Source organism: Ctenopharyngodon idella, chromosome 1 (assembly GCF_019924925.1).
Source record: "Ctenopharyngodon idella isolate HZGC_01 chromosome 1, HZGC01, whole genome shotgun sequence".
Lineage (NCBI taxonomy): Eukaryota > Metazoa > Chordata > Actinopteri > Cypriniformes > Xenocyprididae > Ctenopharyngodon > Ctenopharyngodon idella.
This window is the reverse complement of record NC_067220.1, coordinates 33,567,686-33,584,320: the sequence shown is the minus strand read 5'-3', so window position 1 is coordinate 33,584,320 and position 16,635 is coordinate 33,567,686. Positions and strand designations below refer to the sequence as shown.

Genomic DNA, 16,635 nt, shown 5'->3' with positions numbered 1-16,635 from the left:
TTAAACTCTCTTTCTCTCTGATATTTATACATAGGCTTGAAGCGCGAAAGCTCGGGCTGTGAGGTACTAAATGGCCACACTAAAGAGGAAAGAGAAGACAACGATGCTCCCTCTTCACCTAGTGGGCCAGGGGTGAAGCTTCACTTGACTCCCTTTGAGCTGGAGGGGTTGTGGAACCTGGTAGGGAAGTTGGAGTCACTTCCCTCACATAAGAAGTGTGTGCCTTCAGGAATACACAATGCTGCTGCCCTGCTACACGACATAAGGGTCAGAACTCAGTGTATTATTATGTTTTTGTTTTTTGGAAATGTTTACTTCAGTTTTTTAGTTTGAAATTAGTTCATATTAGGTTTTGTTGCTATAAGCTGTGTTCACACTGCCGCTTTGTTGCTGCATGTCGCCAGTGGCTGACAGTTAGATTGCTAGTGGGCGTTCCCATTACCTGGTTGCCTAGTAATGTTTATGAAAGACAGTCACGGATATTATTCCATGTTGTAAAAAATGAAGCAGCTTTCTTGCTACTAAAACTAAACATTTTGGAGGGAAAAGACTAAATATAAAAGGAACCAGTATATAAAATGTTTGGTATCAAAGATAAATGAGAAACAGTGAGTGAATTTTTTTTTTTTTTTTTTTTTTTGCCATTGCGGCAATTTATCTGTGGAAACCATTCATACCACCATGACCATATGTAAACAGAGATATATAATAAATTACAGGAAAGTTGCTGACCACTAAACTAACTTCATCTTGCCGCTGACACTCCACTACAGGATGTAATGACGGATCACGTGCACTCCACTGACTTGACTTATATTGGTAGTCGCTCCTAAAAATCTCTCTTAATTTGCATAAAGTTACACACATTTCAGCCTACATCCTATTGCCAACGGTTACTGTCTCTCATGTCGCTGGAAATTGCCAGCTCTTCATTGAAAATGAATGGAATCATGCTGCTTTGTCGTAGTGTGAACACAGCTTAAGAAGCCATTTTGAAATATGATGATGTTTTTTTTTCTCTCCCTTTCAGGCGTTATTGAAAGAACATGCCAATGACATCCCTAAACTCTCATACACTGGAAAACCCATTGTCAGATGGCCAAAGAGGGTAAGATCACAGATTTACTTTCTTTAAATAAGTATTTTTAATTGACTTTCCAGAAAACACTTTAAGTAAACCATGCAACTTTCCTTTACCTTTATTTTCTTTTTTTTTTCTTTCCCCTTGGTTTATTTCATGCCATACAGTGGAATAATGAAATTGATTAAAATTAGATTGATTGAAAAGTTTATATTATTCCTTTTAATAATTTTATCTTGATTTTTAATTTAATATATGCTGGAGCAAAATCATTGTCCTGACAGTGATTTTTTTTTTTTTTTATTAGCATATTAATTAATTGCTCAACATGAAATGTTATTTTTCCCTTTTTTCTTTTGATTTTGGTGTGCACCAGAACATTTTCTTTTTCGCTCTGACAATTGTGACTAACTAAATAGGTTGATTAAAACAAATCAAGCTTGATTTTAATGCTGTCACTTTTGATGCATAATGCATCAAAACCCTCTGCAGTTTCATTTATTTATTATTTTTTTGAATATTCTATTCTATTCTAAACCCACCACACTGCAGCGCTTACCTCTCATTTCTTTTTGTCTCTCCCAAGCCCCCCTGGTACCAGCCCCCTCCTCCCCCTCCACCTGTCATTCGTCCCAAGCTGGCAACCACACCCATTGTTTCACGGCCAGTGAAACCAGCCTCCAATATGTCGGTTCTGCGACGGCGCCGCGTGCGCTGTAAACGCTGCGAGGCCTGTCTGCGCACAGAATGTGGTGACTGCAACTTCTGCAGAGACATGAAGAAATTTGGTGGCCCTGGCAAACTCAAACAGACCTGTGTACTACGCCAGTGTCTTGCTGTGAGTGTCTTCACATTATGCATTATTATTGTAGCCTTCCTTTGTTTGCATATATTTAATAATCGTTCTCTTTTTTTTTTTTTCTTCTTTTTTTTTTTATATTATATGTGTTCTCAATAGCCTGGTCTGCCGCTCTCTGCTGTATGTGAGATCTGTGAGGAAGGCAACCAGGAGACTAGTGAAGAGCTCATGGAGTGCTCCAACTGTGCTCAGATAGCACATCCTAGCTGTTTGAAGGTACAAACATTATTACCACAGCAATTCAATTCACTTCTCAAAATTCTTTATTCAGATTCATTTATCTGGTGAGCAAGCATAGTGACTGGAGGCTTTGCGAAGTATGGACATCAGACATTTGTTCTCAACACAATAGAGGTCAACAATCGGGTGCTGGAAGTACAAGTCCCATTCATGATCGCCATAGAGACATTCATTTTAGCAAGAGTCCTTAATGTATAAGCCTTCAAGGACAGACCTACCACAAACTTTTAATGACATTTTACAGTGATAGTTTAATTGCATCTTTAAAAAAAAAAAAGACACATTTCTGGTGAAGAACAACACTACAGAAATCTTAAAGAGAGATCAATTAGAGCAGTTGATAAAATATTTTAATGTTTTTGAAAGAAGTCTCTTATGGTCACTATTAGAGATGGGCATTTTTCCGGAATATTGTATTCAAATATTTGGGCTTGTATAAAACGAATATTCTAATATTCGTTTATTTAAATGATTTTAAACGAGAAGGACATTATTTTTTTAATTCATCAATATTTTGTAGGCCTAACCATTTCTGAACAAGCTTACGATTAGGCAATATACACAACAAGCTTATGTTATATACATAAGCTTACGTTTCTTTTAGTTCAAAGCATTAAACAACACATGCAAACAAAAAAAATATAAAGAACAAAAGCACTTAAACTCAAGCAGCGCGAACGGGAAAAACGCTAATAAAGCAGACAGCGCCAGTTATCGTACAAAACTCAAGTCAGTATATGGTTGTCGTGTTCATATTGTTTCACATGTTCATGTTGAGAAAAACAATAATATCCACATGCTCGGGTGAGAAAACGAGCTGCACTCACGAAACAAAGATAATGATAATACATAACGGTATACTAAGCTAAGTTTCTAACAGCAGCACTTTGTGTTTCTCTTCGTAAATATGTCTCCCTCGACGAAACTTAAAGGAAGCACATGTCTCAGAATAATTTTGCTTTCAGAAAAGTTATCTTTTTTGCTCACTCGGGGGTACAGCTGCGCTTACCTGTCGTGAATGCAGTAATGGACAGCTGTCTTTCCTCATTCGACTGGTGTTTTGATTTCATGTGCTTTCTCATTATGGTGGTGATATTATGATAACTTGGTTTCATTAAATCATTTGATCAAAAGTAATAACATTTTGTAAGATCATTTTCATCCAAGTAATTCCAAACTTCGCGAGGCAGACAACAACCTTATGTGATGATCAACTAAAATAAACTTGTTAAACACGCTCCACAGCGCCACCCGGTGCATATAGTTATAACTGCGAGTTTTGGTGCTTTATCATGGATTCACTGCATTTACGGCCAGCAAAGCAACATAGTAAAATTCGAATAGTATTTTTATTTTTCGAATATTAATTGCCGGTCGAATATTCGACTATTTGTGCACACCCCTAGTCACTATAGCTGCATTTTTTTTTATTAATAATACTGTAAAACTGTAATATAGTGAAATATTGTTACAATTTAAATAACTTTTTTTTCTGTTTTAAAGTATTTTAGAATGTAATTTATTCCTGTGATGCAAAGCTGAATTTTCAGCATCATTACTCCAGTCTTCAGTGTCACATGACCCTTCATTCTTATAGGCTTATTTGGTGCTCAAGAAACATTTCTTTTTAATATCACAGTTGAAAACGGTTGCGCCTACATAATATTTTTGTGAAAAACAGGTTATATTTTTTTCCAGGATTCATTGATGAATAAAACGTTGTGCATTTAGAGACACATTTATTTAATATAGAATTATTTGTAACATTATAAATGTCAATTTAATATGTCCTTGCTGAATAAAAGTATTAATTTCTTTAAAATTTAATAGTCTAAAATCTAAAAGATTTAAAGGCACAGTATGTAAATTTCGCCTCTAGAAGTCTCTTATTAAAAACAGGAACAATAACAGCGTAACTCAATGATGCCGTGAATGAGTGTGGAATCATAGGAGTTGTCATCTTCATCTCCACAACCAATGGAAAGCAATCCGACAGGACTCAGGCAGCAGTCATTTTCTAATGTATTAAAGTTTTGTTAACGTTACTGTGGTTTGAAGTAGGGCGGGTCAAGAGCCCGGGAAATTTTCCGTTGCTGTTTTTATTATGCTTATATGCCGCAGTGGGCCGTTGCAAGAGTTTACAGACGATACAATATGTAAATAGTGACTGCGCTATGAAGGATGACTGATATTTCTTTTAACTGTATTATTCAGTTGTGTTCACATCATTCAAATAGCGCTTTTAGCAAGCTACGGAGAAACTGGCAGCCAGGTAACACACAAGTGATCGATCCTGAGTGGAAATATCACTACCATGATCACTACATGCATTCTAGCAGCACGGTAGTCGGTGTATGTAGGGAAATTTTTCATACCCCTTCGTTCGAAGTGTGGTCCCGAAAAATCTTTGTTTGAAGGGCTATCTGGCCCTTCCCCTTACCCCTACCACTCCAGCCAAAAGAGAATCGAGACACCCCTACCCCTTCACTTGAACGCGCAAAACGAAGAGGTAGGGGGAAGGGGGAAGGGGTAGAATTGGGATTGGGCCTAAGACAGGATTAGGCCTTAGTTCAATTAGGGCATTTAAGTAGCTTTTATAAACATGCCTTAGAAAAAACATTACTTGTGTGCATCTTGAGACAAAACATATTTTAAGATAAGTCAGTGCAAGTTGCTTTTACATTTAAAACTGCTCAAGCATGCATTTTAGTGTGGAACGAGGCTTAAGCCTTGTCTGTGGAACCTGTGGATAATATATTAAAGTGTCTTTGGGGTTTCCTTGGTTTCTACAAAAGTAAAACCGGAATTGGAGGCTAACACGGATATGACATCATTGAAGTCAACAAAATATATAACATTGTTCTAGTGGTTTTTGGATATTTTAATCCAAAAATCTTACATATTGTGCCTTTAATAGTTGTATGTTATGTTGTATTGTCATTGCTGATTTCATTGTCAGTCACTATGCTTTGTGGGATAGTTCAGTAATTTTACTGTTGAAATATTCAGTTTTCTTCTTTCTCTGTAGACATCTGGTGAGGGAGTGGTGAACAAAGACCTACCGAGCTGCTGGGAGTGTCCCAAATGTGTTTTCGGCAAAGACACAGATTCTGAGGTAACACATTTTTACAAGCACAAACATTCACTCACCCAGATGTGCATCTTTTTTTTTTTTTTTTATTGAGGGTTTCTCCCCCTCTTGTTTGAACACACATTCAGGCCTTTGAAACGAAGAAAGCTTTGAGTTGTTCTAATGCTGCTAGCTTATGCAGGCTTGCATACATACACACTCATTCACACATGTAGAAAAATGCATGCTGAGAGCTTACTGTGTTGTACACACTCCGATGTGCGTGTGTAACAGTAACGCTTGTTTTCCTGTGTGCCAGTCGTCAGGCAGCGGTGATGACATCACTGCACAGGATGGGTCAGGGGGGCGTGGGGGCGAGGGCGGGGCATGGCACGGGGTCGGGCGGCCCCCCTCTTCTCTCTCTCACGGGTCGCTCCAGAAACGGGCAGCAGCCCCTGAGCAGCGGCTCAGGAAGAGGGTGAGAGGCTCCGCCTTACTCACGCCACTGCTGCCACATGCACAGCCGCTCCGATCTGCATTCTGTATTCTCTTCTCTGCTCTCTCTACCTCTTATAGTAAATTCCCTCTAATTTGTTCCACCTTTTTGTGTCTTCTCGCTCTCTTTGGCCCACCCTTCCCTGTTCATCATCATCGTGCCCAATCACTGCTTTGACTGACTGAGGGTTTCAGAATCAGCCTTGTGTTTGCAGCTTGTGTGATTCCATTCAGTGATCCTGATGTGTTCATCACTGTTCTTGTTTCTTTTCAAATTCATATTAACCACAGTATGCTGTTATTCTGTTTTGCAGCTAAAATTGGAGGGTGGTAAAACGCATGTAAGTTTCTTTTTGTGTGTGTGTGTGTGTTTTTGTTTTTTGGAAGATTCAGTGCTTGAATGATTTTCTAAATTTCTAATGAAAATAACATTAAAAACGCAAAATGTACAACTTAGGGAAATTTAGTAACATTTAAATAATTTTATACTGATGTGTTGCTTATATGACAAGTAGCAGACTTTTGTCGTGATGAATATTATAATTTTTAAAAAAGTGTTGGCTGTTGTTTTGCAAGTTTTTAGGCCCAGTTTCTGGGTGGTGGTTCAGTAGGTGCCTAGCATTGGGAAAAATAAATCATACATTTTTGTATGAAATGGTCCCATAAGCCACCTTCCCACCATCATTCTCGTACGATTGTCGCATTTCACCCCCCCTAGTGGCAGTCGCACAAAACTTTCATATTGGTCGTGAAGCAGCTGTCATCCTCTGCTCATTCACCACATCTGAAAGAAAAAAAATAGTAGGTTTTCTAGGGCGAATCAATGTAAATAATGATGTAGTAATTATAAAATAATTATTTTGCACATAATTATTTATAACTGCCTATTTTACAGAAGCAATGTTTAAAGAATAACATTTTACTGCATAAATATAGCTAATTCTCAGATTTTTATTTACATAGACCTCCATTTATACGGGAGACAGGAAAGGCAAGCTCATGCAAATTTCGCTGTGTTCCACAGTTTGGTGAACTCAGACCTGCGACCAATAGAAGATTGATACGTCGCAGCATGACATCTTAGCTGAATTAAAAGAATGTAAACTTTAAAGCTGCACATTTGCAGTGAAGTGTAATTGTTTAATTTTATTTTTAGTTGTATTATATGCTGAATTATATTTTTTTTAAAAGATGCAGCACAGTGTGATACATTATCCTCAGACATTTTGTGTGCTCAAAGTCTAGTGTTACCATGATATTAGTTTTGATTAGAATACATCACATTTGGTGGGCAGTCGCATATGGTCCAGCTGTATCCAAAGCTCATTGAAATTAAAAATTCTGCATATGCACATGATTGGGACTCCAAGCAGCTCCCGTACTCTCTCCATTGGAAATGAATGACTTCCTGTCTGTCGTTTATTGGAGATTGTGAAAAGATGGTTTTGAATTGTTTTTTTTGTTTTTTTTCTTCTTTTATTTATTTTGTCTCTTACATAGTCTTTTCTCTTGTTCAGAAACGCAAATCTTCATCTCTTGATCCTCGCGTGGCTAAGATCTACCGGCGACATGGAATGGAACACGATGATGATTCAGGCAGCGATGACGATGGAGATAGTGGCAAGATGTCATCAGTCCGGGGCGGGGTCTCTTCATCCCGCCGAGGTTATGGAGCTGGCAGACGAGGTGTTTGGAGAGGCTCCTCGCATCGAGGGAGTCGAGGGGGAGGCAGCTTGGCAACAAGTTCGCTGAAAATGAGACGAGGACTTGGGGCAAGAGGGGAGAGTAGGGGTCGGGTTAGGTTACGAGGAGGATCCCATATGAGGCGACGACGCTATGAAACAGAGGATGATGATGATGACGATGACGACGATGATGATGATGATGAGGATGATGATGATGAGGATGACAGTGATGAAGAGAGGCATCTTAGCCGGTCAGATAAAGAGCATCGTTCAAGGAGACGGAGACGGAGAGGTGATGACTACGATGATGATGATGACGACGACGAGGATGATGATGATGAGGAAGACAGTGAGGATCAGGACTTTGATGGAGAGGATGATGAAATGGAAGATTTGGATGACGGAGGAGAGGAAGATGATGAGGATGGAGAGAACCAATCAGACTCTGATCCTGATCCACCCGTCTTACTTGTCTCAGACTTGAACGATGATCTGCTGAACGATTCCTACTTGACTGTGACCCTCCAGCGTCCTCCAAAGGCCAAACGTGACCCAGGCTCCATTGTACCCAAACTAGAGGCGGCTATGTCTCCCCGAACACCTAGCGGTCCTGGCTTCATCCAGCGCAAAACGCTACCCAGGACCCGACTCAGGAACAGCACCTCGACACCTGCAGGGAATGGCCTCTCTCAGTCCAAAAGCGCCCACACTTCCGGCCGCCACACAAGGCGGAACTCCAACCAAGATGGTCGAGACAGAGACACAGCATCACCTTCCTCTATGTCTTCTCGTTCCTCTGTTTCTCCACCACCTCCTCCTCCAGCTGTCACCACTTCTTCCCCTCCTTCCCTTCTTTCTCATCCCTCATTCCGTGATGTAGGAAACGAGCGTGGCTGTGAAAAAGACATTTGGGTATCAGTGTTCCGCTACTTGGGTCGGACTGACTTGGCTGTGTGTATGAGAGTCTGCAAGGCTTGGTACAAGTGGTAAGTCTAGTACACCATTTCCTTTTTTAAGGTTTTTTTTTTTTTTTTTTTTTTTTTTTTTCAGACAAAAGGCCTGTTCACATTAGGGCTGAATGATTAATTGAAATTAAACTGAAATCGCAATATACTTAGTTATGCTTAGAATATCGCTTAGTGTGATTATCAAATCACAGAGGCTGCAATTTAAAGAAATATGTATGTGCTAAGGGTTTCAGAGTGAAGCACTGCACTGTATCCTTTTACACACAAGCAGCTCATGATCCTGTGTTTTCAGCGTCTCTGATCGGATTGGTTCACAGTAAATGCTGCTCCACACATACTCAACTCTGCAAGCGCTGCGAGTTTGGGTCGCTTATAAAGTGCATTTGAAAATGCCACATGTGGCAACCATCTAACCAAATTTGAAATGAGAATAGGTTATAAATCTGTTGTTAATGAATAAAAAGCTTTAAGGGTTCGCTGTGGATTTCAACCAGAATGAAAGCTGTATGGTATGACGTTTAAAATAATTGTAATTCATTATTATTTTGAAAGGGTTAGTTCAGCCAAAAATGAAATGTCGTTCCAAGCCAGTAATACTTTGGTTCAAATTTAAAACACAAATGAAGATCTTTTTGATTAAATCTGAGAGCTTTCTGTTTTTCCATTAACAGTCCATGCAACTACCTCTTAGATTGTAAAACTAATCCATATGAATTAAGTGGTTTAGTCCAAATTTTCTGAAGAGATTTGATTGCTTTATGTGATGAACAGATTTAATTTAGGCTTTTATTCAAATATAAACATTCATCAACTCGCACATCAGTTGTGGTAAACAGGAGCTCAAGCATGTTTGCTTGACTTGTGAGAACCAGCGAGGTTCATTCTCATGTGTTACGCAGCACATTTGAGCTTCCACAAGAGTTTGTTTTTGCATGTCAAGCAGGTTCGGTTGAGCTTCTGTTTATTTTCACTGATCAATGTTTATGTGAATAAAAGCCTAAATTAAATCTGTTCATCATGTAAAGTGATACTGTGCCTAAAAAATTTGGATTAAGCTGCTCGATTCTTATGGATTAGTTTTACCATCTCTTTATGAACTTTTGAAGCACCAAAGTGCAGTTGTGTAGCTGTCTATGGAGGGACCAAAAGCTCTCAGATTTCATCAAAAAGATCTTAATTTGTGTTCCGAAGATGAACGAAAGTCTTGCGGGTGAGTAATTAATCACCGAAAATTTCATTTTTGGATGAACTATCCCTTATTTATTTTACAGTAAACTAGTATTGTTTTATTATTTATTGGTTTAAATTTCATAATTTAATAAAATAAGAATTATAACCAATGTGTAGTCATATTGAATGGGTTTCATTAAAAAACAAGTGTGAATGTGATCTGCGACAACTGAAGATGAGACGCATTCATTCATTCATTCAAGCTAAAATATTTAGCCCACTGAACATTTGCACCAAAGATTGCATTTATATAAGTGTTTATAAATTGCTTTGTGTTATATCAAACTAAATTATTTCATTTTAATGTTGGAATATGGCTGTGTGCATTCAGAACAAAAACAGTGTTGATTATTAGAAAGCGCATGCTGATATGTCTTAAAATAAAATTTAAAAAATTAAACTTTGTTCATAAGGTTATCTTGATCACTGGGTTGATTTAATCATTTGTTGTGGATCCTCTTTTCTTTTGCTGCAGGTGTTGTGATAAGCGCTTATGGACACGGATAGATCTGAGTCGTTGTCGGGCACTCAGCCCTCAGGGTCTGTCAGCTGTCATTAAACGACAACCTGTGACACTTGACCTCTCCTGGACACCTGTATCAAAGAAACAGATTGCCTGGCTCATTCATCACCTCCCAAGTACAGTTTACCCAAATCTCAGCCTTTTACAGTTTCAACTCTGAAATTGTCTTATGTTTTAATATGTATGGGACACTGCTTAAAAATAAAAAGCGCACCAGGATCAAGACTAAAATACTCACTCACTCTCTCTCTCTCTCTCTCTCTCTCTTTCTGTTTCTCACAGGTTTAAAAGATCTAATAATGTCAGGTTGTTCTTCATTATGCGTGTCAGCGTTAAGTTCGCAGAGCTGTCCAGGTTTGCGGACACTTGACCTGTGTTGGGCCGTGGGCGTCAAAGATTCACAAATAAAAGACCTTATTGTGCAACCAGGTGAGGCACTTGTATTTATTATTACTGGTGTACAGTGTGAGTTGAAGTGACTCATTCACTCTTCCTCTCTTTTACCTCTACTTTCTCCTGTCACACAGGCAGTGAAAGTCGCAGTCGATTAAGAGGTTTGCTCACTCTGCGCTTGTCTGGTTTGGATGTGAGTGACTCTACCCTTAAGATGATCGTCAGACATATGCCTTCACTACGCCGGTTAGATTTGTCCCACTGCCAGGGGCTCACAGACCAGTCCATCAACCTGCTCACCGCTACTGGCTGTAATACTCGCAACACACTCAGACAGCTCAATCTTTCAGGTACCTGATCTTTGAAAATACCCTTTTAATATTTGATCCCACATTTTGTTTAGGTTATCCTTGTGGTGCCAATACAATACGACAGATTACTTGTGACTGGTGCTGCAAAATTAATTATTTTAATAATAATAAATTATTATTAATGTCTTAAATTCAGTTTCAGATCAAATTAAAGGTCAAAAAAGTCATAAATATTTAATTTAAATTTAATTAAATGAATTAATATCGTGCATTATGCCAAGCAATTGCTTATGATGTGCTGTTGATGAATTATGACATGTTGTAATATGTTGTAGATGGTTGTAAGAGTTCATATTTTATCTCCATCTTTTTGAATGAGCAGCTGGAAGTATATAAGCATACACATTTAAAAAAAAAAAAATCCCTGTGTATTTCAGGCTTGTTTATACTTAAAGGCACACTGTAACTTTTGGTGCTCTAGCAGTTAATAAACTAGACTACATGCATCTTGCAGAAGAACATTGTAGCCAGATTTACTTATCTCCGTTTGTTTATGACGAGTCACGCAGTTTCTGGGCTACTTCGCAGTGGTTGTTGTCCCGAATATTCTGTATATAAACACTCATTATAGGCGTACTGTAGTGATTCAGGATAAGACACAAACGTGGTTTGAAAGATGGATTCATGATGTACTCATATAAATTTGGTACATTTTAAACAAAAATGTTATATAGTGTACCTTTTAGTCACACATTATGCATACTTTTTTGTTTCCTGGATATTTTTTGGTTTCATAATAAACTCTTATCTGGGATTTGATTCAATATAAACTTTCTTTTATCTTCTCTGTGTGCCACCCTGTCACAGGAAGGAAAGAGACACACAAAAAAAAACTTAATTCATTCAGTAAATAGATTTTGCTACACTCTGAAAAATGCTGGGTTAAAAAAATTATCCCAAGTTGGGTTAAAAATAGACGACACCCAGCGATCATGTTGTTTTAACCCAACGGTTAAATGTTAATTTATTAAACATGTTAATAAGCTTAATTAATAATAATTAAACCATAAACATTTATTAAATAGCTTATTAATAAATGTTTGCCTTTTATTATTGTTGCCTCTAGTAATTGTCAGATTTTTAATTTCAAACTCATTTTGGGTTCATTTTAAGCCAGCCATATAGTAATTTATATGTTATATGTTTATTATTGTTTATAAAAATAGTTGGGTTAAATAAAACTGCCTGGCACATTGGGCAAACATTTAACCCAACTGCTGGGTTAAAACGAAGTCTCTTTATTGCCTTTCTACACATTATCACATTGGCAAAATCCAATAACGATTGACCTCTAATTTGTATGTATTGAGGTATTTGTACATAAACCAATTTCAATAAATATGTATATATTGAATAAAACATGTTTTGAATTTTTTAAAACTCCCAGGTACCCTGTTTTGCAGTTGAATGATTTATTTTGAGATTTTATGTTTGTTCTATATGGATATACAATATAATTTTTATCTCTGTCTTAATTTAATCAGTCTTTAATTTGATTTTAAAAAAGACGCGCTGTAAACAGTAATTACACAGAAATGACATGCGCACAGATTTGACACAAGTCTTGATCAGTCTGGTACTCACTGATTGGTGGTTTGATCTTTTCTCTTTCTCTAGGTTGTAATAAGTTGACAGATGCGTGTCTGTCCTATATGAAGCGATTATCAGCTCTGGCTCTGTTGGATCTGCGAGGCTGTAAGAATGTGACTCGACACGGCTGTGAAAACTTCATCTCTGACCTGTCCTACTGCACCTTATTCTGTCTGACAGAGGACAAACTCATTCAGAGAATATCATAACGTGCACATACACACCACACACACACACACACACATATATACATACACACACACAGTCTCTGCACAGCTCTGCTTAGAGAGCTCACGAGTGCTCCATCCCACTCAATACAGGCTGATCTAGCCTGAACGGGAGGATGAGGCTGAAGAAAACAGATGGGTGGAAGGATATGGCCGCTGTTTTACAAGAAGGGTAAAAACAGGCTGACAGGGAAGAGGTAATTTTCAGTGAGTAAAGTGGATGATTTTATTCCCACAACCCATGAGACCGATCCAGGCACATCAAATGTGTGGCTTTTTCTTCTTCTCTGGGCATTCAGCCTTATCCAAAGTGACTTCTTCAGAAGATGTTGCCGATATGCTTGAAACTGAACTTCATGATCCAGTCTGAGTGGGATTTGGTGAATGAGGAAGTAAAGGTTTGATCAGAGATTCGCTCCAGGTGTGACCACTGACGTTTTGACATGGATCTGTTGGCGCAGATGAGTTGGTGTCAATGATAAGCTGCAAGGAGGAAGAAAATGACAGACATGGCACATCCTGATAGTTCTCATCCGCTACAACTTGTTGATCAAAGAATGTAGTGGCAGCACAGGATGAATCTGAATCATAAAGGCTTCAGCGTATTGATCCAGATTGTTCACTCATGCTTTCTTTGTGACTTTATGTCTGAATGCAAATTTTGGTAGTTTAAACTCTTTGAAGGTTTTGCTGGCTGGATGTTTGTTGACACTTAACCCACCACACTAAGTTTTTACTCAATCGTACCAAACTAAAATCACTCTTTATTTGTTTTCTTTCATCTGATGGTTTGTACTTCTGCTTGCTGTCATCTCAAATGGCCGATTCATCTGCATTCTCCTGTCTTGGGAAGGGTTGCTCACAGTTTAGGCTACATTTTTCATTTACCCTTGGAAAGCTATAATTTAAGTGCAACTTGTAGCAACACAATAGCAATTATTTTCAGAGGACTTTTTTTTTTTTTTTTTTTTTTATCAATGTTCTTTTCGGGGTTTTTTTTTTTTTTTTTTGCAGGAAAAATAAAAAATGGAAAGCAAACACGGCGTTTGATTTTGCTCATACTGCCTTTCATCACAGAATGCACGATTGTTACTTATTGGGTGTATTGAGCTCAGACCTAATTTTCACTGATTCGTAGAGTTTTATCATGCATGATAAAAGCTTTTCAAGATAGAAGTAGAGCCACAATAATTCACATTTGAAATTTCTTTGAATATGGAGTATTGGTCAACTGATACAGGTTTTTAATGGCCAGAGAACAGGGTGGCTGATTTACAGTGGGGTCTAAAAGTCTGAAACCATGTTGAAAATCTGGTATATTATTCTGGAAATCTAGTCTTAGGGTTTCGAAAAAATGTAAAGTGTTAATTTATGATATAAAATACATCGTGTCATTCAATTCAATATTATTTGTAGGTCACTAATTAAATAAGTAAATTTGCCACTTTCACCATGTGACCTTTCTACAAAAGGTCAGATTTCCTTGCATCCATTTGAAGCATACAAGATTTTGTATTAAGGAAAGAAAATGAAAGCATTTTCACTGGTTGTCTTAGACTTTTGGATTCTTCTGTACACATGCACAAATGATCACAAATAAGATGTACACAATTGTACATTTACATGTATGCCTTTTATCCAGTACATTGCATTCAATGTATTACCTTTTATCTCAAAATATCAGTTGATATATGGCTAATATATTACTTTATAGCTCTAGGGATTTATTCTTTCTTTCCTCAGTGAGCATGTACAGATTTTAAATATTCGTTAAAATCTTTCAAATTAAATCTATTAACTCTGCACAGTGCCTTCCAGGTAAGAGTGTTTTACCTTCCTTATTCTCAAATTTTCTTTTGCATTTAGACAAAGAAAAAAGGTAAAACTTGATGTGAGGGGTTGTGAATAACCATGATCTTGAAAAATGCCAATATTCTCATTTCTTAGTTACAATAACCTTTATTAGTATTGTGCTCCTCATTAAGACCTCTGCAAGCTTATAAAACAAACCCTGAGACAAAGTTCTCAAAAGAAAAAAGTATTTATTGTTAAAAGGCTAGTTCACCCAAGAATGAAAATTTTGGATCATGTCTGCCCCTGACATGCTGTCACTGAATGAGAAAGAGACCTGTGAACATTCTTCAAAACATCCGATTTTGTTTTCCTCAAAACAAAGTCGTACAGATTTGAGAACAACATGAGGGTGAGTAGATGACAGAATTTTCATTTTAGGGTGATCAAATCACCCTTTACTACCATGTGATAACACATTCAGCTCCAAAATGAAGTATAAAACCAGTTTTACAGGGGATATTTACATTTCCTCTAGATGCTGAATTGATGCAAAGGAGAACGGGTTGAACTTGTATCCAGATCCGCTGTAGAACTTGTTCTGAAACTCCACCCTGCATTAAATGGGAAATCAAATTAAAAATTTTACTCCTAAATGAATTTATCCTCTCACACACACACACACACACACGCCTCCAAAATTCACACAACTAGTGGCTGATTCTTCAGTGATCAGCTTCATTTGAAGTATAATTTTAATATTTGCATGGCAGAAACCAGAGTTTATCATATTGAATTGCAATTTCAGCTCTGAGTTATTGCCTCATTCGATTATCATTTAATGTGCATCATAATTTAGTAACTTTTTTGTGTTTGTTTTTATCACTTAGATGTACTCATATAGTGTAATTAGGGTTTATAGCAGGTGTTAACAGTGATTAACTATTAAATGAAGGATGGGGTCGGGGTGGGTTGCCATAAACCAGTAAAGTTCATTTGATTAGGGAGACTAATGACCCCACGCCCTTCTTATCAATCAGTCACACCCCCCACCACACACGCCACAGCCCTGCAGGGGGCCCTAAATCGAAGATTCTGGAAAAAACCATACTGAATTTAACTGCTCCTCGGTGAAGAGGGGCACAGACACACATTCTCTTTGTCCTATATAATCCTATATAATAATCCTACATAATCAGATTAGATACGATGGTACTGGCTGACCGGCACATAAAGATTCAAGTAGCCTACTGTAAGTTTTAAGGGCCGCCCTGCAGGGCTGTGGTAGGTGGGTAGCAGGGGGGAACCAACAGCGTGGTAAATAGCAGTTGTAGTGTTGTGTGTGGTGGGGGGTGTGACACAGTGATTGACAAGAAGAGCGCTGGGCTGTTAGTCTCTATAATCTATATACCTCTTAAGAAAAGTATGGACCATTTTTCATATTTTGAACAAAGTAATAAACTACTAAAAACAAACAATGTACATAATCAAAACTCTCATCATGAGGACAAAGCAAAATTAACTAGTAATTTCGAAGTTTTTTTGTCTTTGCCATCTCTAAATAATTTTCCAAATTATAACATTGTTTATTATGAAATGCTCTTAATATGCTAATTAATAATGCTAAATATATGGGGAAAAAACGTGTAAAGGCGGCACGTTAACTAGTCACAAACATGGTTTAGTTAAACGGTCACAGAGATAAAAAATAATTGACATTCTCGTTTTCTGCAGCGTTTTAGCAAGTGTCTATTTTGCTGCTTACCATGTTTCTCCTACTGTTGTTAAAATAACCATGTCATCTGCAGCTCTAAATGTAGCGATTTACGTCTTTAGTGAGAGAGAGAAGCAATGCGCACAGAGCAGAAAGGGCTTGAATGAAGCGTGTTTGGCTCTAGATAAAAATATTAGCGGCATTAACAACCCTGAGTGCTTGTGGTGTGAACCGCTCTGTTGTTTTGACGTGCTGCTCACTTTAAACAGTAGAAATGGCGCAATTACGTCCCACGGTCCGGACGGAACCAAGCCGGGGTCAGGAACCGGACTGCGGTCCGCCATTTGAATTCCTCTGCCCTAGTGGGTCCCGACCCCCTGGTTGAGAACCACTGTACT

General features: G+C 37.9%; 2 protein-coding genes across 11 annotated transcripts in view; one reads left to right on the top strand and one right to left on the bottom strand.

Annotated features, from left to right (window-relative positions):
* kdm2aa (lysine (K)-specific demethylase 2Aa) overlaps positions 1-14,535 on the top strand; it is a 26,766-nt gene extending 12,231 nt beyond the window's left edge. For 7 of the 8 annotated variants that reach the window (XM_051902151.1, XM_051902132.1, XM_051902160.1 and 4 more), the window contains 12 exons: positions 35-267; positions 1,031-1,108; positions 1,668-1,919; positions 2,040-2,156; positions 5,209-5,295; positions 5,570-5,728; positions 6,060-6,086; positions 7,263-8,416; positions 10,104-10,267; positions 10,434-10,580; positions 10,679-10,894; positions 12,533-14,535. In XM_051902151.1, coding sequence (XP_051758111.1) covers positions 35-267; positions 1,031-1,108; positions 1,668-1,919; positions 2,040-2,156; positions 5,209-5,295; positions 5,570-5,728; positions 6,060-6,086; positions 7,263-8,416; positions 10,104-10,267; positions 10,434-10,580; positions 10,679-10,894; positions 12,533-12,714 — 2,816 coding nt within the window. In that variant the 3' untranslated portion in view covers positions 12,715-14,535. The remainder of the gene's footprint in view (positions 1-34; positions 268-1,030; positions 1,109-1,667; positions 1,920-2,039; positions 2,157-5,208; positions 5,296-5,569; positions 5,729-6,059; positions 6,087-7,262; positions 8,417-10,103; positions 10,268-10,433; positions 10,581-10,678; positions 10,895-12,532) is intronic. The other variant, XM_051902167.1, reaches the window with a different exon arrangement.
* The window catches only part of tcirg1a (T cell immune regulator 1, ATPase H+ transporting V0 subunit a3a), a 24,838-nt gene continuing 14,406 nt past the window's right edge, over positions 6,204-16,635 (bottom strand). For 2 of the 3 annotated variants that reach the window (XM_051902380.1, XM_051902371.1), the window contains exons 21-22: positions 15,051-15,137; positions 6,204-6,529 (exon numbers count right to left, since the gene is read on the bottom strand). In XM_051902380.1, the coding sequence (XP_051758340.1) occupies positions 6,517-6,529; positions 15,051-15,137 (100 nt within the window). In that variant the 3' untranslated portion in view covers positions 6,204-6,516. Of the gene's footprint in view, positions 6,530-14,754; positions 15,138-16,635 lie in introns of those variants that run through there. The other variant, XM_051902387.1, reaches the window with a different exon arrangement.